This window comes from Oncorhynchus gorbuscha, linkage group LG14 (assembly GCF_021184085.1).
Source record: "Oncorhynchus gorbuscha isolate QuinsamMale2020 ecotype Even-year linkage group LG14, OgorEven_v1.0, whole genome shotgun sequence".
NCBI lineage: Eukaryota > Metazoa > Chordata > Actinopteri > Salmoniformes > Salmonidae > Oncorhynchus > Oncorhynchus gorbuscha.
In genome coordinates, this window is record NC_060186.1 from 58,170,745 (window position 1) to 58,191,025 (window position 20,281).

The window sequence follows — 20,281 nt, forward strand, 5'->3', positions numbered from 1 at the left end:
GGGAAACGAATAGCATGGGGAGCACAGGGACAAGACATGATAATAAATGACAAACATGACAGTACCCCCACTCACCGAGCGCCTCCTGGCGCACTCGAGGAGGAATCCTGGCGGCAACGGAGGAAATCATCGATGAGTGAACGGTCCAGCACGTCCCGAGACGGAACCCAACTCCTCTCCTCAGGACCGTAACCCTCCCAATCCACTAGGTATTGGTGACCCCGTCCCCGAGAACGCATGTCCATAATCTTATGTACCTTGTAAATAGGTGCGCTCTCGACAAGGACGGGAGGGGGAGGGAAGACGAACGGGGGTGCGAAGAAAGGGCTTAACACAGGAGACATGGAAGACAGGATGGACGCGACGAAGATGTCGCGGAAGAAGCAGTCGCACAGCGACAGGATTGACGACCTGGGAGACACGGAACGGACCAATGAACCGCGGAGTCAACTTACGAGAAGCTGTCGTAAGAGGAAGGTTGCGAGTGGAAAGCCCACTCTCTGGCCGCAACAATACCTTGGACTCTTAATCCTGCGTTTATTGGCGGCTCTCACCGTCTGTGCCCTGTAACGGCAAAGTGCAGACCTCACCCTCCTCCAGGTGCGCTCACAACGTTGGACAAACGCTTGAGCGGAGGGAACGCTGGACTCGGCAAGCTGGGATGAGAACAGAGGAGGCTGGTAACCCAGACTACTCTGAAACGGAGATAACCCGGTAGCAGACGAAGGAAGCGAATTGTGAGCGTATTCTGCCCAGGGGAGCTGTTCTGCCCAAGACGCAGGGTTTCTGAAAGAAAGGCTGCGTAGTATGCGACCAATCGTCTGATTGGCCCTCTCTGCTTGACCGTTAGACTGGGGATGAAACCCGGAAGAGAGACTGACGGACGCACCAATCAAACGACAGAACTCCCTCCAAAACTGTGACGTGAATTGCGGGCCTCTGTCTGAAACGGCGTCTAACGGGAGGCCATGAATTCTGAATACATTCTCAATAATGATTTGTGCCGTCTCCTTAGCGGAAGGAAGTTTAGCGAGGGGAATGAAATGTGCCGCCTTAGAGAACCTATCGACAACCGTCAGAATCACAGTCTTCCCCGCAGACAAAGGCAGACCGGTAATGAAGTCTAAGGCAATGTGAGACCATGGTCGAGAAGGAATGGGGAGCGGTCTGAGACGACCGGCAGGAGGAGAGTTACCCGACTTAGTCTGCGCGCAGTCCGAACAAGCAGCCACGAAACGGCGCGTGTCACGCTCCTGAGTCGGCCACCAAAAGCGCTGGCGAATAGACGCAAGAGTGCCTCGAACACCGGGATGACCCGCTAACTTGGCAGAGTGAGCCCACTGAAGAACAGCCAGACGAGTGGAAACAGGAACGAAAAGGAGGTTACTAGGACAAGCGCGCGGCGACGCAGTGTGCGTGAGTGCTTGCTTAACCTGTCTTTCAATTCCCCAGACTGTTAACCCGACAACACGCCCATAAGGAAGAATCCCTCGGGATCAGTAGAAGCCACAGAAGAACTAAACAGACGGGATAAGGCATCAGGCTTGGTGTTCTTGCTACCCGGACGGTAAGAAATCACAAACTCGAAACGAGCGAAAAACAACGCCCAACGAGCTTGACGGGCATTAAGTCGTTTGGCAGAACGGATGTACTCAAGGTTCTTATGGTCTGTCCAAACGACAAAAGGAACGGTCGCCCCCTCCAACCACTGTCGCCATTCGCCTAGGGCTAAGCGGATGGCGAGCAGTTCACGGTTACCCACATCATAGTTGCGCTCAGATGGCGACAGGCGATGAGAAAAATAAGCGCAAGGATGAACCTTATCGTCAGACTGGAAGCGCTGGGATAGAATGGCTCCCACGCCTACCTCTGAAGCGTCAACCTCGACAATGAATTGTCTAGTGACGTCAGGAGTAACGAGGATAGGAGCGGACGTAAAACGTTCTTTTAGAAGATCAAAAGCTCCCTGGGCGGAACCGGACCACTTAAAACACGTCTTGACAGAAGTAAGAGCTGTGAGAGGGGCAGCAACTTGACCGAAATTACGAATGAAACGCCGATAGAAATTAGCGAAACCTAAAAAGCGCTGCAACTCGACACGTGACCTTGGAACGGGCCAATCACTGACAGCTTGGACCTTAGCGGAATCCATCTGAATGCCTTCAGCGGAAATAACGGAACCGAGAAAAGTAACGGAGGAGACATGAAAAGAGCACTTCTCAGCCTTTACGTAGAGACAATTCTCTAAAAGGCGCTGTAGAACACGTCGAACGTGCTGAACATGAATCTCGAGTGACGGAGAAAAAATCAGGATATCGTCAAGATAGACAAAAACAAAAATGTTCAGCATGTCTCTCAGAACATCATTAACTAATGCCTGAAAAACAGCTGGCGCATTGGCGAGACCGAACGGCAGAACCCGGTACTCAAAATGCCCTAACGGAGTGTTAAACGCCGTTTTCCACTCGTCCCCCTCTCTGATGCGCACGAGATGGTAAGCGTTACGAAGGTCCAACTTAGTAAAGCACCTGGCTCCCTGCAGAATCTCGAAGGCTGATGACATAAGGGGAAGCGGATAACGATTCTTAACCGTTATGTCATTCAGCCCTCGATAATCCACGCAGGGGCGCAGAGTACCGTCCTTCTTTTAACAAAAAGAACCCCGCCCCGGCCGGAGAAGAAGAAGGCACTATGGTACCGGCGTCAAGAGACACAGACAAATAATCCTCGAGAGCCTTACGTTCGGGAGCCGACAGAGAGTATAGTCTACCTCGAGGAGGAGTGGTCCCCGGAAGGAGATCAATACTACAATCATACGACCGGTGAGGAGGAAGGGAGTTGGCTCGGGACCGACTGAAGACCGTGCGCAGATCATGATATTCCTCCGGCACTCCTGTCAAATCGCCAGGTTCCTCCTGAGAAGTAGGGACAGAAGAAACGGGAGGGATGGCAGACATTAAACACTTCACATGACAAGAAACGTTCCAGGATAGGATAGAATTACTAGACCAATTAATAGAAGGATTATGACATACTAGCCAGGGATGACCCAAAACAACAGGTGTAAACGGTGAACGGAAAATCAAAAAAGAAATAGTCTCACTGTGGTTACCAGATACTGTGAGAGTTAAAGGTAGTGTCTCAAATTTGATACTGGGAAGATGACTACCATCTAAGGCAAACATGGGCGTAGGCCTGTCTAACGGTCTGAAAGGAATGCTATGTTTCCGAACCCATGCTTCGTCCATGAAACAACCCTCAGCCCCAGAGTCAATCAAAGCACTGCATGTAGCACCCGAACCGGTCCAGCGTAGATGGACCGACATAGTAGTACAAGATCTAGATGAAGGGACCTGAGTAGTAGCGCTCACCAGTAGCCCTCCGCTTACTGATGGGCTCTGGCCTCTTACTGGACATGAATTAACAAAATGTCCAGCAACTCCGCAATAGAGGCACAGGCGGTTGGTGATCCTCCGTTCCCTCTCCTTATTCGAGATGCGAATCCCTCCCAGCTGCATGGGCTCAGTCTCAAAGCCAGAGAGGGGAGATGGTTGCGATGCGGAGCAGGGAAACACCGTTGATGCGAGCTCTCTTCCACGAGCCCGGTGACGAAGATCTACCCGTCGTTCTATGCGGATGGCGAGAGCAATCAAAGAATCCACATCTGATGGAACCTCCCGGGAGAGAATCTCATCCTTAACCACTGCGTGGAGTCCCTCCAGAAAACGAGCGAGCAGCGCCGGCTCGTTCCACTCACTAGAGGCAGCAAGAGTGCGAAACTCAATGGAATAATCCGTTATGGACCGTTCACCTTGGCATAAGGAAGCCAGGGCCCTAGAAGCCTCCCCACCAAAAACTGAACGGTCAAAAACCCGAATCATCTCCTCTTTAAAGTTCTGGAATTTGTTAGAGCAATCAGCCCTTGCCTCCCAGATAGCTGTGCCCCATTCTCGAGCCCGGCCAGTAAGGAGTGAAATGACGTAAGCAACCCGAGCTCTCTCTCTAGAGTATGTGTTGGGTTGGAGAGAGAACACAATCTCACACTGCGTGAGAAAGGAGCGGCACTCAGTGGGCTGCCCGGAGTAGCAAGGTGGGTTATTAACCCTAGGTTCTGGAGGCTCGGCAGGCCAGGAAGTAACAGGTGGCACGAGACGTAGACTCTGGAACTGTCCAGAGAGGTCGGAAACCTGAGCAGCCAGGTTCTCCACGGCATGGCGAGCAGCAGACAATTCCTGCTCGTGTCTGCCGAGCATGGCTCCTTGGATCTCGACGGCAGTGTAACGAGCGTCTGAAGTCGCTGGGTCCATTCCTTGGTCGGTTCCTTCTGTCATGCAGGTGAAAGAGGACCCAAAAGCGACTTAACAGAAACAGAGTTTATTTAAGTCCAAAACGGAATAACAGAAATCCTCTAGACTTGTAGAGGGGAAACAACTGGAGAAGCGGCCACAGACTGCAGGTCGCTTCGGGTAGGCGCAGGCCGTAGTCGACAGAGACACCTGCTCACACGCAGCATCTGATGAAGGCAAAAAACACGACAGGACAGGGCGATACACAATCATAGCAAAAACACGACAGGACAGGGCGAAACGCAATCACAGCATGGTGAATACAATACAAGGAACCGACGGGACAGGAACGGATCACAAAGGAATAAATAGGGACTCTAATCAGGGGAAAGGATCGGGAACAGGTGTGGGAAGACTAAATGATGATTAGGGGAATAGGAACAGCTGGGAGCAGGGACGGAACGATAGAGAGAAGAGAGAGCGAGAGAGTGAGAGAGGGAGGGGGAGAGAGAGGGATAGAAGGAGGGAAAGAACCAAATAAGACCAGCAGAGGGAAACGAATAGCATGGGGAGCACAGGGACAAGACATGATAATAAATGACAAACATGACAGATCCTCACACACAAAAATAAAATAGCACATCAGCTACTCAGTTAAGATCCCCTTAACAAAACTGCCTCACACACACGCGCGCACGCACGCACGCAGACACACACATGCAGACACACTCTGCTCCCTTCTAGCCTATTTACTAGCTGACTACCAGCAACATTTGTGGGGCCTAAGAGGTCCTTCTTCTATCCCCCATATTTGCCCAAGCAGCTGGCCTCTGTCAGGCTGCTGGGGACAGCGAGAGAGCCCCAGATAGGAGAGAACATCCCCTTTCTCACACACATACATACACACACTCAGGCCTATTATGGTGAGGATGAGGCCAAATACTGCACTGTTCCGTTTGCGAAACGTTTTTCAACAGAATCTCCGGAATGAGTACAACACCCCTGATCACACTTAAATAGAGTTAACCTTCATAGCAGTTACGTTGTATTCCTTCTCTTCACTTTGCTTGTGAATACAATGCACAACATATCAGTTGTATCTAACCAGGCAAAAAAAAAACTTTCCAAGCCAAACCGCTACACACAGCCTAGATCATTGTCACCATTAAAGTAACGTCATAGTCAGCATGTATAATATAACTAAAGCATTAGTAAGTCGGCTACAATCATGCAGCAATGTTTGTGTACAGTCAGTAAGCAGTTACACCCATAGGCCTCGGTGGCAATAAATTAGTAATACTTAAAACTCAGCTTGACTTGAAAGAGTTCCAGTGTTGTGTTGGAAAGTGATAGCCAGCTAACTAACATATCATCCCTATGTTTGAGCAGGGTGTTTCAGTAGGCTAAGTAAGTGAAAACAATTATGAAATCTCTCTCTCTTTATTTCTCTCTTGATTCTTCTTCATTTTAGAATAAATTAATTTGTTCAAAACTGTTCAACTCTTGTCTTTCTCTCTCTTTGAGTCAACTACTCACCCCATTGTATACACTGCAGTGCTAGCTAGCTGTAGTTTATGCTTCCAGTACTAGATTAATTATCTGATCCTTTGGGTGGACAACATGTCAGTTCATGCTGAAAGAGCTCTGATAGGCTGGAGAAAGTCCTCCGGACATGGTCATAATTACTGTGTGAGTCTATGGAAGGGGGTGAGAACCAAGAGCCTCCTAGGTTTTGTATTGAAGTTAATGTACCAAGAGGAGGACGGAAGCTAGCTGTCCTCTGGCTACCCCATGGTGCTACCCTACAGAGTGCTGCTGAGACTACTGTAGACCTAATTTGCAAATAGTGTTTCCAAAAAAAAGGATAACTTTTTTAATGTTTTAAAATCAAAATTTGTATGAAATTCACTGAGGAGGATGGTTCTCCCATTCTTCCTCTGAGGAGCCTCCACTGAGGTACACTATCTGAAGGCTTATCTTTAGAGGGCATTTCTGCTTTCCCAAAACAGTGTCCAAGCTTTCTAACCATCAGGGGCATATTTACACTACATCAATCTCAGTGTTCTCTAATGTGGGATTGATCGCGTGGAGAGAAACGGTTGGTCTGTTAAATATTGTAAATCACCAAAGGAAAATCATGGCCCCTGCCTTATTGGGTGGTCCCTGATGCTGCCCTGGGAAAGTCTATATGTGGAGGTTACCCATAAGAACTGATTCAAGGTTAGTTTTATGTTATCATTCCAGATTGTGAATGTTATGAGTAAAACTGATCCCAGTCCAGGTTTAGTTATAACCTATCCCTGGGGCCTGGGAAAGTCATCAGAGAGGTCTCCTCATGAAGCCATGCATGGCATTAAAGTGCATCCAGGGTCAGAGGTCTAATCATAAAATGTTTTTACAGAAGCTTTCTCCCCTCATATCAGGGAAAAATGGATACCAGAACAAGGTCTGACAGGAGAGTCTCTGAATGTTCTGTTCTTTATTTTCTCTGAGAAGAGATTTTTTCCTTCCTTCAGTTTAGGTCCCTGGGCAAAACAGGTTCTATTGGGAGAGGGCCAGGTGGCAGATCTGCCTCACCCAAAGAGAGGAAGGGAGGGAAGGGCAGATGGAAGGAGAGAGGGAGGGAGAGAGTGAGAGATGCACTCAGTAAGAGACAGAAAGAAGGTAGAGAAAACAGCGGTAGAGAGAAAGGAGTTAGAGAAAAAGTGAGAGAGGCATTAAAGAAGGAGAGACAACTGTTTGTAGACAGGGAGAGAGTGTTTAGGGGGTAAGGAGGAGAGAGAATAGATTGGAAGTTAATATCTTCTTTCTCCACCGTGCTCTAGGGCTCCGGGGCCATGCTACAGCTTGCTCTCCCTCCACTCTCCTCGCAACAAGATCCTCCTAGTCCTGACTGTCTCTGTGATGTTACCGTGGGAGGAAGGTTCACCGGAGTGAGAGGGGGGGGGTAGTGTTTGCAGGGCACTGAGTGTATAAACTATCATACTGCTTTAATACTACTGTAATACCACTGTAATACTGCTCCCTGGGAAGCGGGATTACCAGATTTTGAATCTAAATACTGACTTCAGAGGACTTCACCTCTACTCATTTAATCATGAACGGTGGAGGATAATAAAGGAGAGGAGAGCTAATCCTGCTGTTGGGGATCAAACACTGCCTCTGCCCCGTAGGCCCCAATTATACAAATGTAATAATCATGCCTTGATACAAACAGAAAAAAATCTTTGTCATATTGCAGTAATGTGTTCCCTATTGCAATATGATGTTGATTATTTTAGCGAAGTGAAGGATTGTAAGAGCATTTATCTTGAATGATGCCTCTAAATCATTACAGGTGACTTTCTGAATTTGCAGTGCTAAAATCAGTTGTGTGTGTCTTCGCCTGGATATCGGGCTTTCATCAAACAACTCAGTGCCAAAAATGGAAGCTTCAAACACCTAAAGAGATAGAGACAGATACACAGAGCGAGGGAGATGCAGATAGATAGAGATTAAAGCCCTGAGGACGGCAACCAACCTCTCTCTGCCGCTCTCCTGTTGTTGGGACATTTTTACTTAATCACAGCATTCTCCTTCTATTTCTCCCTCTTCTGCTCTTTTCCTCTATCTCTCACCCAAACTCTCCCCCCACTCTCCTCTCTCACTCGATCTCTCCCCCTCTCTCTCCCTCTTTCTCTCTCTCTCTCCCTCTCTGTCATCTTTCTACGTCTCACTCTCTTTCTTCTGTCCCCCTCTCTCTCCCCCTCTCTGTCTCCCTGTCATCCTTCTACGTCTCACTCTCTTTCTTCTGTCCCCCTCTCTCTCCCCCTCTCTGTCTCCCTGTCATCCTTCTACGTCTCACTCTCTTTCTTCTGTCCCCCTCTCTCCCCCCTCTCTGTCTCCCTGTCATCTTTCTACATCTCACTCTCTTTCTTCTGTCCTCCCCTCTCTCCCCCTCTCTGTCTCCCTGTCATCTTTCTACATCTCACTCTCTTTCTTCTGTCCCCCCCTCTCTCCCCCTCTCTGTCTCCCTGTCATCTTTCTACATCTCACTCTCTTTCTTTTGTCCCCCCCTCTCCCCCTCTCTGTCATCTTTCTACATCTCACTCTCTTTCTTCTGTCCTCCCCCTCTCTCCCCCTCTCTGTCTCCCTGTCATCTTTCTACATCGCACTCTCTTTTTCTTCCTCTGTCTCCCTCCTCTCCCCTCCCCCTTTCTCTGTCCATCTACCTCTCATCATTCTCTCCCCTCCTCTCCCTCTCTTCTCTGTCTGTGTGTCGTTAATGCTTTCTGCATCCATAAATAGTAGTAATTAGACTGGGCCTGTTGTGACTGTGTTGTCTTTGATCTCTTGAGGTGGCTGTGTCCCAGAAGGCTCTGCCCTGACACGTCAAACCACCGCCTCACTCCCACCCCACTGCCAAACCCAATCATTTACCTTACACACAGTCAGCTGTCCTTAGGGGCAGCCATGTAAAACCCAAAAATATTTTATCAACAAGATTTACAATGCAACTTTATAATGCAACATTCACACTCAATCAATATAAATGACTATTATCAATGACCATATCTATTTTTAAGTCCAGACTGATACATGTTATAGAGCAGAACAGAAGACCCCTATTTGTCGTCTTTATCCTCTCCTGTGTCACTTCCCCTAGGTGGTCTCTCTGTTCTCTGAGTAAAGGGAGAGATCTGAGGCCTTCCTCTCCCCCCCAGGGCAGTGTTGATGTTACTGTTCCATAAATACCTCTGCCTTACAGGAAGGCCTGCACACACTGCTCTAGACTCAGCTCCGGTGTGTGTCTATGAACATGTCTACAACAGTGTGTGTGTGTGTGTGTGGGGGGGGGGGTTGTGTAGGAGGTAGTACAAACTCTGAGATGTAGTTTGTGGCTGTCAGCCTCAGGGACCAGAGTAATAGGGTATGCTGAGTATGCTGTATGATGTTCCACTATGTGTATGTTATATCTCTTTTGTTAACTCTCTCTGTGTGTGTGTGTGTGTGTGTGTGTGTGTGTGTGTGTGTGTGTGTGTGTGTGTGTGTGTGTGTGTGTGTGTGTGTGTGTGTGTGTGTGTGTGTGTGTGTGTGTGTGTGTGTGTGTGTGTGTGTGTGTGTGTGTGTTGCCTCTGGTTACTGACCCTGCTGTTTGTTGCTTTTCAGGATAAGGACCCAGAGGGGGAGGACGAGGAAGAGGCAGTGAGCCCTGTATCCAAGGTAAACAGCCCAATCCCTCCAAACACCACAACTGTTTAGTTATTCCATCTCAAACTAACACACCTCCAGTATCTAGCCCTAGACCATCTATGTGTCAACCTCAACCCCTTTTCATTCCTACTTTCCTATATCCCTCTCCCTTATCTTCACATCATTCCCACAACCCCACTCCACCCTTCACTCCAAACCCTTCTTGCTCAAACCTTATTCTTACTCACTCTACCTTCACGTGTACACCCCCCTACATATATATTTTGGACAGTGAATCTAAAACTATATTTCATCATTTAGGTTTTGAGATCAAATGTTTTACATGAGGCAATCGTACAGAATTTCAGCTTTTAATTGATGGTATTTTCATATATGTTTTACCATTTTAAAATTAATTGTATCTAGTCCCCCCATTTCAAGGTATGATCCCCCATTTGAAGGTATGATCCCCCATTTGAAGGTATGATCCCCCATTTGAAGGTATGATCCCCCATTTGAAGGTATGATCCCCCATTTGAAGGTATGATCCCCCATTTGAAGGTATGATCCCCCATTTGAAGGTATGATCCCCCATTTGAAGGTATGATCCCCCATTTGAAGGTATGATCCCCCATTTGAAGGTATGATCCCCCATTTGAAGGTATGATCCCCCCATTTGAAGGTATGATCCCTCATTTGAAGGTATGACCCCCCCATTTGAAGGTATGATCCCCATTTGAAGGTATGATCCCCCCATTTGAAGGTATGATCCCCCATTTGAAGGTATGATCCCCCCATTTGAAGGTATGATCCCCCATTTGAAGGTATGATCCCCCATTTGAAGGTATGATCCCCATTTGAAGGTATGATCCCCCATTTGAAGGTATGATCCCCCATTTGAAGGTATGATCCCCCCATTTGAAGGTATGATCCCCCATTTGAAGGTATGATCCCCATTTGAAGGTATGATCCCCCATTTGAAGGTATGATCCCCCATTTGAAGGTATGATCCCCCATTTGAAGGTATGATCCCCCATTTGAAGGTATGATCCCCCATTTGAAGGTATGATCCCCCCATTTGAAGGTATGATCCCCATTTGAAGGTATGATCCCCCATTTGAAGGTATGATCCCCCATTTGAAGGTATGATCCCCCCATTTGAAGGTATGATCCCCCCATTTGAAGGTATGATCCCCCCATTTGAAGGTATGATCCCCCCCCCCCCATTTGAAGGTATGATCCCCCATTTGAAGGTATGATCCCCCCATTTGAAGGTATGATCCCCCCATTTGAAGGTATGATCCCCCATTTGAAGGACAAATGCACTTATAGTGTATTACATTTAGTCAAAAGTTTAGTATTTGGTCCAATATTCCTAGCATTCAATGACTACATCAAGCTTGTGTCTCTACAAACTTGTTGGACGCTTTTGCAGTCTGTTTTGGTTGTGTTTTGGGTTATGTTGTGCCTAATAGAAATTAATGGTCACTAATGCATTGTGTCATTTTTTAGTCGTTTTTATTGTAAATAAGAATATAATACAGTATGTTTCTGAACACTTCTACATTCATGTGGATTCTACCATGATTTTGGATAATCATGAATGAATCGTGAATAATGATGAGTGAGAAAGTTAGTGTCATAAATACCATACCTTCAAGACATGCTAACCTAATCAGGATTCATTGATGATTATCCGTAATCATGGTAGAATCGACATGAATGTAGAAGTGTTCAGAGACATAATAGAACAGAATAGCATACTCTGAGTTGTCATGTTACGCCCTGATCTGGCTATGCTATATGGTAGTGGGCTACACTAGTTCATTTAGCAGACAAGATTTGGTTAGAATTCCGATACATTATTTTATATTATTTTATAGTATGACGAATACAATTGAACATAACTGAATAAAATAGAAAGTATATTTTCTCCAAACGATATTCTCTGTTGAGAGGTTAACAAAGAAACAGGTCCTCCTATATGCTTAATTTAGAGTAATTTATGCAACTTATTTGTGATGCAACGTTGGGCTATTTGTTTAGATTTTTAATACATGCTAAGGCTGCATTATGCGACTCTAATTTGAAAAAAATTGCATGAAAGGCAATGAGCTCTGCTTTGTTCTTTGCACAGGCTGCACACACTTCATCAGTCTCTCATTCACAATTGGATAAGCTCTTGATAAAGCCTATGTCAATGTACTATCCCGCATAGTACAATACTTAACCTATTCTATTCTGTGCGATAAATAAATATTCCAAACATAGTCTAGGACAGTTGTGCGATGCGATAGAGCCCAAATTAATACAACCACTAGCATCAGAAAAAAAACATTTTTAAGCAATGATGCTGACGCAACAGATCAGAACGTTTAGCTTAACATGTTGATAAACTGTTAGGCTATTTCTTCACATTATAAGCGCAGCAATACGCACACAGCAGTAGGCTATAAGTCTGAATGTTCCAAAATGCAATCAATTAGCGGGAAAACACCATTCTCAAAAGTGACTGCAAATGTGATTATGCATGTAATGCTTTTATTATGAAGGTGCATTTTTTATGGTGAAAATGATCTTCTCCAAACGTGAAACTCAGGCATTGCATATGGATGCCAGATAGACTCTTCACCTGTTGTAAAGTGGATTAATGTGCTTAATTTTGCAAAGTTATTTGGCCACTTAAGTTGATATACACACCTTATGGGCTCGGCTACATGAGGTATGTGACTATGATTTGAAAAAGTTGCAAAAAAAGGCATGCACTGTTTCTTACTGCACACAAACTGGGCATCATTCACAAATGATAATATATCATTCGCAAGTGATAGGCGAATATTGTCACCCATTAGACTGTTCTTGATTTAATCTTGTCTTTACATTTACTAAATAACATACTGTATGTGTGAAATTTGTTTTGATATAGAATGAACCATTATCATGCCACTGTCTCGAAACAGGAGTGGGAACAAAATACATGTTCTTTATGCACATAAATCCCATGGTTAATTCTTATGCCAGCCAGGTAGGCTGAAGTCCTGTTTTAAAGAGAATCAGTGTGCTTAATATTAGGAAAGTTGAGAAATAAATATTGTAAGCCTAGCCTATAGAACGCTGATGGGATCCTCCTCTTTTTAATAGAGGCCATCACTGTTTTCTCACGCAATTGCATAGCCTATAGAAATGTTGTGCAACATAAGCTCATGGGCTCTCATGAAGTGTTTGATTAGATTTTTGATTACATTTGCATTGATGTCAGAGTGATTAGAGGGAAAATAGAGTGCTGAGTACCAGGCAGTTAGCAAGTTTAGTAGGATACTAATGACCATCAGCAGCATCAGAGCTTGGAGAAGCCTAATTACCATGACTAAACGGTCACATGGAATTTGACTGCCGTCATGACTTGTGACTGCCGGCGTGGCGGTAATATGGTCATTGTAACAGCCCTAGTTGTAGCTTCACTGTCCAAATAAATATGTAGGAGTGTATGTACACATCATACCCTTGTATCAAACCCCCCCAACCCCCATCCACTGGCCAGATATTATGACACAGTAGATATCCGTCCACCTCCACCTTCAACCCTCATCATCCCTCAGCTCAGCCCTTAGTGTCTCTGCTCTGTTTATCAGCCCAGGTCACCTTCATATCTGTTTGTGGTGATGTTATTAGATCTGTGTGTGTGTTTGGTGTGTTTTTGTGTCTTAGCTTTTGTTATCTGTTTGTTGTGGTACGATAAACAGGTGTCCGTTGTGGTTTCTGTCAACAAAAGTTTGTTGCTCTCCCCTACTGTGTGTGTGTGTGTGTGTGTGTGTGTGTGTGTGTGTGTGTGTGTGTGTGTGTGTGTGTGTGTGTGTGTGTGTGTGTGTGTGTGTGTGTGTGTGTGTGTGTGTGTGTGTGTGTGTGTGTGTGTGTGTGTGTGTGTGTGTGTGTGTGTGTGTGTGTGTGTGTGTGATCTCATGGGGTATTTCATAACCTGTTTTGATGAGATGCTGCTGGAATGTGTACAATTTGCTAAACCACCATACTTCCATGTGGTGTTTGTGCGTAGATACCCCAGGAGCTGTGCTAACTGTTACTGTAACTGTTCAGTGGACAAGACGTGGTGGTATTTCATAACCTGCTTGTAAGTGAGGATGGGGGACGGCTGGGTTGGTACGAGGGGGAAGGAAGCCGAACATTCTTTCGAGGAGTCAGGATTTGGAGGGGAGTAATCGGTGTGAAACAAAGCAAGGCTGAAAATAGCAAGAATTGTCCGGATAGAAAGCCATGATTAGAATCGCCAAAAGCATGGGTCAGTTTTATGATTAGACAGAGTTATACGCTTCAGCATAATGCCTTCATTACTTTGTATGATTAAAAAAACATATTAAATTGTAGAACTTGATGTATACCCATTTGATCATGCAGACTGCAGTAATACCAAGGTATGGATGAAATAAATTATTTCCAATAAGACGTCCATTGTTCTGTGTGGCATGGAGGGAAAAGTTGCCATCTCACACACAGAGAGCTTAGTGCAGTGAATAGCCTGCTTGAGGTGAATAGCCTGCTTGCTGGGCTGCATGGAGATTACACTGGGCTGTGGCTGCTATGTTGGCTTTGGTGTCCTGGAGGTGAAGGTTAAGGAGATCGCTGAGTAGCTTACTGTATACTATGGTACACACGCGCACACACACACACAGCTGCATACCTGGGTCAGGGTCAAAGCTTTGGCGTCACTGCTGGTCTCAGTGTTGCTGCATGGATTTGGAGTGTAGTAAACCTGATCCACAGTTTACACCAGACAACACAGGGAGAGACTACTCCAATAAATAAGAGAACAGCCTTGGGGGGAGAAGGAGAGAGAGAGGTGGTATGGGATTCAATTTACATTGATTACGATCCCCATTAGCCAACGCCAATGACGACAGCTAGTCTTACTTGGGTCCGACACATAATGAAAAAGACATTACAGACAAAATACTTTACAATTTACATACATTTAAAAACATGAACATCTGGTGTGTGTGTGTGTGCATTTATCAGTTACAATACTGTACTGTACACATACAGTGCATTCAGAAATACTTTTTCCACATTTTGTTACTTTACAGTCTTATTCTAAAATAGATTGAATACATTTTTCCCTCATCAATCTAAACACAATACCCCATAATGACAAAGCGAAAATGTATAAAAAAATTAAAAAACATAAATACTTTATTTATAGTACCAGTCAAAAGTCAAAAGTTTACTCATTCAAGGGTTTTTCTTTATTTTTACTATTTTCTGCATGGTAAAAAAGCAGTGAAGACATTAAAACTATGAAATAACACATATGGAATCATGTAGTAACCAAAAAAGTGTTAAACAAATCAAAATATATTTTAGATTTTAGATTCTTCAAAGTACTTGAGTACTTTAAATGAAATTATGGGCAGAAAGACAAATTCAACTCCATCTTTCATTGCATCAGATGGCTTAAATATCACACTTACATAAGTATTCAGACCCTCTACTTTGTTGAAGCACCTTTGGCAGCGATTATAGCCTTGAGTCTTCTTGGCACACCTGTATTTGGGGATTTTCTCCGGTTCTTCTCTGCAGACCCTCTCAAGCAGACCCTCTTTGTCAGGTTTGATGGGAAGCATTGCTACACAGCTATTTTCAGGTCTCTCCAGAGATGTTAGATCGGGTTGAAGTCCGGGCTCTGGCTGGGCCACTCAAGGAGATTCAGAGACTTTTCCCAACGCTACTCCTGCGTTGTCTTGGCTGTGTGCTTAGGGTTGTTGTCCTGTTGGAAGGTGAATCTTATCCCCAGTCCGAGGTCCTGAATGCTCTGGAGCAGGTTTCCATCAAGTATCTCTCTGTACTTTGCTCCGTTCATCTTTCCCTCGAACCTAACTTGTCTCCCAGTCCCTGCCACTGATAAACATCCCCACAGCATGATGCTGCTAACACCATGCGTGACGCTTGGCATTCAGGCCAAAGAGTTCAATCTTGGATTCATCAGACCATAAAATCTTATTTCTCATGGTCTGAGAGTCCTTTAGGTGCTTTTTGGCAAACTCCAAGCGCACTGACACGTACCTCTGTCACGGCTTCCGTCTGGCCACTACCATAAAGGCCTGATTGGTGGAGTGCAGCAGAGATGGTTGTTCTTCTGAAAGGTTCTTCCTTCTCCACAGAGGAATTCTGGAGCTCTGTCAGAGTGACATCAGGTTCTTGGTCACCTCCCTGACCAAGGCCCTTCTCACCCGATTGCTCAGTTTGACTGGGCGACCAACTCTAGGAAAAGTCTTGGTAGTTCTACACATTTTCCATTTAAGAATGATGGAGGTCACTTTGTTCTCGGGGACCTTCAATGCTGCATACATTTTTTGGTGCCCTTCCCCAGATCTCTGCCTCGACACAATCCTGTCTCGGAGCTCTACAGACAATTCCTTCGACCTCATGGCTTGGTTTTGCTCTGACATGCACAGTCAACTGTGGGACCTTATGTAGACAGGTGTGTGCCTTTCCAGATCATGTCCAATCAATTGAATTTACCATAGGTGGACTCCAATCAAGTTGTAGAAACATCTCAAGGATGATCAATGGAAACAGGAGGCACCTGAGCTAATTTTTTATTCTACTAGCAAAGGGTCTGAATATTTATGTAAATACGTTTTTTTCAGTTTTACATTTTTTATAAATCTGCAAAAAATAAATAAACCTGTTTTTGCTTTGATATTATGGGGTATTGTGTGTAGATTGATGCTTTAAAAAAATCAGTTTTAGAATAAGGCTGTAACGTAAAAAAATGTGGAAAAAGTCAAGGGGTCTGAATACTTTCCGAATGCACTGTAGCCTACGGATTTCTTGTAATCTATGTTTAATTAGTGTAACCGGTGTACCCCCACAATCATTTTTGGGCTAACTTTCCCCCACAGAAATCAAATTAGCATAATACAAAAAATCCCTATAAAAATCTGTCAGTTTAAGCTAGAGATATCGTTTTTTTTCATTGGATGAGTCTCAATCGACCACATCCACAGGATGTCGCACTTCCGCTTCTGCGGTGAAAAGTAACAGAGCGGTGTTTGTCAGACCATGTTATTCAGTGCATTTCTATGGGCTAATAGCAGTAAGGTCAAAAATATACACTACCGTTCAAAAGTTTGGGGTCACTTAGAAATGTCCTTGTTTTTGAAAGATAAGCACATTTTTGGTCCGTTAAAATAACATGAAATTGATCAGAAATACAGTGTAGACATTGTTAATGTTGTAAATGACTATTGTAGCTGGAAACGGCTGATATCTACATAGGCATACAGAGGCCCTTTATCAGCAACCATCACTCCTGTGTTCCAATGGCACGTTGTTTTAGCTAATCCAAGTTTATAATTTTAAAAAGTGAATTGATCATTTAGAAAACCCTTTTGCAATTATGTTAGCACAGCTGAAAACTGTTGTTCTGATTAAAGAAGCAATACAACTGGCTTTCTTTAGACTAGTTGAGTATCTGGAGCATCAGCATTTGAGGGTTCGATTACAGGCAAAAAATGGCCAGAAACAAATAACTTTCTTCTGAAACTTGTCAGTCTATTCTTGTTCTGAGAAATTAAGGCTATCCCATGCGAGAAATTGCCAAGAAACTGAAGATCTCGTACAACGCTGTGTACTACTCCCTTCACAGAACAACGCAAACTGGCCCTAACCAGAATAGAAAGAGGAGTGGGTGGCCCCGGTACACAACTGAGCCAGAAAATAAATACATTAGTGTCTAGTTTGAGAAACAGACACCTCACAAGTCCTCAAATGGCAGCTTCATTAAATAGTACCCACAAAACACCAGTCTCAACATCAACAGTGAAGAGGCGACTCCGGGATGCTGGCCTTCTAGGCAGAGTTCCTCTGTCCAGTGTCTGTGTTCTTTTGCCCATCTTAATCGTTTCTTTTTATTAGACAACCTGAGATATAGCTTTTTCTTTGCAACTCTGCCCAGAAAGCCAGGACCCCAGAGTCGCCTCTTCACTGTTGACGTTAATATTGCTGTTTTGCAGATACTATTGAATGAAGCTGCCAAAAATCAGCCATTTCCAACTACAATAGTAATTTACAACATTAACAATGTCTACACTGTATTTCTGATCAATTTGATGTTATTTTAATGGACAACAAATGTGCTTTTATTTAAAAAACAAGGACATTTCTAAGTGACCCCAAAGTTTTGAACAGTAGTGTATATATATATTTTTGATACTTCAAGGGGTCTTAAAATTCTAACTCAAATAGCTAAATGATCCTTGGTGACCATCTTAAAATAATTTCATATAGCTTAGTAGAACCCCTCCCCTGCTTAGACAGGGCTTAGAATCTGACAGGTTCACTGATTACCACTCTTTATTGCATGTCATATCATTTTAAAGGGCTGTTTCCCATCTTTCAAAAAATGGATCATGTTTGAAACGCTCAGAATGTTATGTTGTTCTCAGAATGTAATGTGCTTGCTGGGATGTCTCAACCTCAACCCCTCCTCAACCTCAACCCCTCTGGTATGTGGAGGAAAGAAAGTGAGGATGAGAAGTAATCATATCTGATATTTATTAACCCCCCTACTTTATTAGGGTCTTTAGACTGTAAGGTATTTTAATGACATCTTCATCAAACTGTAAATACAACCAATGGCATTCCCCATAGACTTAACAAATCACACAGAGTGTGTATGGGTTTACTGTACAACATGTGCACGGTGGTGCTGTGTGTGTGTGTGTGTGTGTGTGTGTGTGTGTGTGTGTGTGTGTGTGTGTGTGTGTGTGTGTGTGTGTGTGTGTGTGTGTGTGTGTGTGTGTGTGTGTGTGTGTGTGTGTGTGTGTGTGCGTGCGCGCGCGTGCGTGTGTGTGTGTGTGTGTGTGCGTGTATGTGTGTGAAGTGAAGTGAGCAGAGGATATAGTGTGGAGGGGTGCAGCCAACTATGCAGTGTTAGAGGGCTCATGTCTGTGTGTGTGGCATTCTAGAGAGTGTGCCTGTCTGTTGCCTACTCCACAGCAAAGAGGGCAAATAGGACCCTGCCTTTATTAAATGGAGGTCTCTGGGTTCAACGATCTGGGATTAGAAGAGCTTTCATGGCCCTTTGTGTTTCTGTTTATATTTTGGTTGGCTTCTTTAGTCTGCAGATCTCTGTTTGTTTGTGTTGTCCTGTGTTCTCTGTCCTGTGTTCCAGAACAACAAGGTCTGAACTGGGGAAAAGGGTGTGTGTGTGTTTTAGTTCCATAGAAACAGCCTCTTACACAGTGGCTTGTTGACAGGTAACCTCAAACGTTACGAGGGTACAGATAATTTAGAGTCCAAATAATCCGTCTATTACGAGAATTATTACGAGACTATTTATCAGAAATGCCAGGAATGTACTAATGTGAAAAGAACAGGTCAGATGTGAGTTGGTGTAAACGACATGACCTTGATATTTGACATTGGAATAAAGTGGGATAAGAACAAAAAGAGGGACATGAGCCAACGACTGCTAAAGGGCCAGAATCAGGATGGGAGTTCCCTGTGCGGATAGCAGACCTGTGTTCAAATACTATTTTAAGTATTTCAATTACTTTCACATTTCAATGTAAATATTTGAACACATTTTCTTTGAAAATACAAGTAGTTGAAAGTATTGGCATGTATTTGAAAATACTCATACACAGATACAGTTTTCAAATACAAATATTTAAATGCTCCATGCACTTGAACCCATGTCTGTTTGGTCCTATGCGTATTTATAATGTATTTGGAAACATTTGAAAATAGTTTCAAATAGCCTAGTTTTATAGGACATTATTTGAAAATACTTAAAATAGAAGTAGTTGAATTCGGCCACATTATTTGAAAATAATAAGGCTGGAATTCCGATGTGACAGATGAGTGGGGGTTAGGTGGGAGGGTATTCCACTGGAATGTACTGACCAGCCAAGCGAGTAGTGACTGCTCTCTCTCTCCTCAGTGCCAGGGCTGGAGCCGAGATGACTGTGCTGTAACTGTTACTCCATTTTATACATAAATGGCCAATACCTGTATTCAATCTCCATTGAATCCATTCATTTGAGTTAATCTTTATCACTTAAAAACAGACTGTTCTGGTGGTGGAAGTCAATAGTCATAAAACACCACAGAACTGTTATGATTATCATTCTAGAGCTTATGAAAAGCTATTTAGGATTTACAGTCGTGTTTACAGTAGAGCCCAACCAATATATCGGTTCACAGATATTGACCTTTAAAGCGCTATATCGGCATCGTCCGATAAATCCACCTATAAATGAAAAGGGGAATCTCATGCTTATCTGAACGTTTGCGGCCATTTTCATGATGTGTCATTGAAATGATGAAATCAACAGCATAGTTATTGGAAAATTGCTATTTTGGATGGCAATTTACGAGAATTCAGTGTGGAAGAAAGACACTTTTTAATTTTGCTGATGTAAACAGTATATTGGCAGATATATTGGTACCGGTAAGTTTTTAATCTGTTTTGGACCCAAAAAAACATATTGGTCAGGCTGTAGTTTACAGTGGTGCTCTGTTTGTTTTGGTCTCCCAGGAGGTGAAAGTGAAGAAAGTCAAGTCCAAGAAGGAGAGGAGGGATAAGAAGATGTTTTCTTCTCAGGATGACGAGCACTTCCTACTGACAGGGGTCACACTGGCCGACCGCAGAGGGTGAGATTGATCATATACTGTACTACCATCATGACATATAACAAAGTGCAGGCAAGTATTTGTATGTCATACTTTTGCTACCTCGCCCCACTATAACTCTTATTTCCCCAACTAGCTACAAGGTGCAATAGGGCTGGCCCCATAGAACATTT

The 20,281-nt window shown here is 44.2% G+C and overlaps 1 protein-coding gene across 2 annotated transcripts in view; it reads left to right on the forward strand.

Moving 5' to 3' along the window:
- Positions 1 to 20,281, forward strand: part of si:ch211-225h24.2 (uncharacterized protein LOC564539 homolog) — a 28,759-nt gene that overhangs the window by 5,125 nt on the left and 3,353 nt on the right. Inside the window, exons 2-4 of one of the 2 annotated variants that reach the window (XM_046298636.1) lie at positions 7,112 to 7,219; positions 9,435 to 9,488; positions 20,014 to 20,129. In XM_046298636.1, the coding sequence (XP_046154592.1) occupies positions 7,112 to 7,219; positions 9,435 to 9,488; positions 20,014 to 20,129 (278 nt within the window). The remainder of the gene's footprint in view (positions 1 to 7,111; positions 7,220 to 9,434; positions 9,489 to 20,013; positions 20,130 to 20,281) is intronic. The other variant, XM_046298638.1, reaches the window with a different exon arrangement.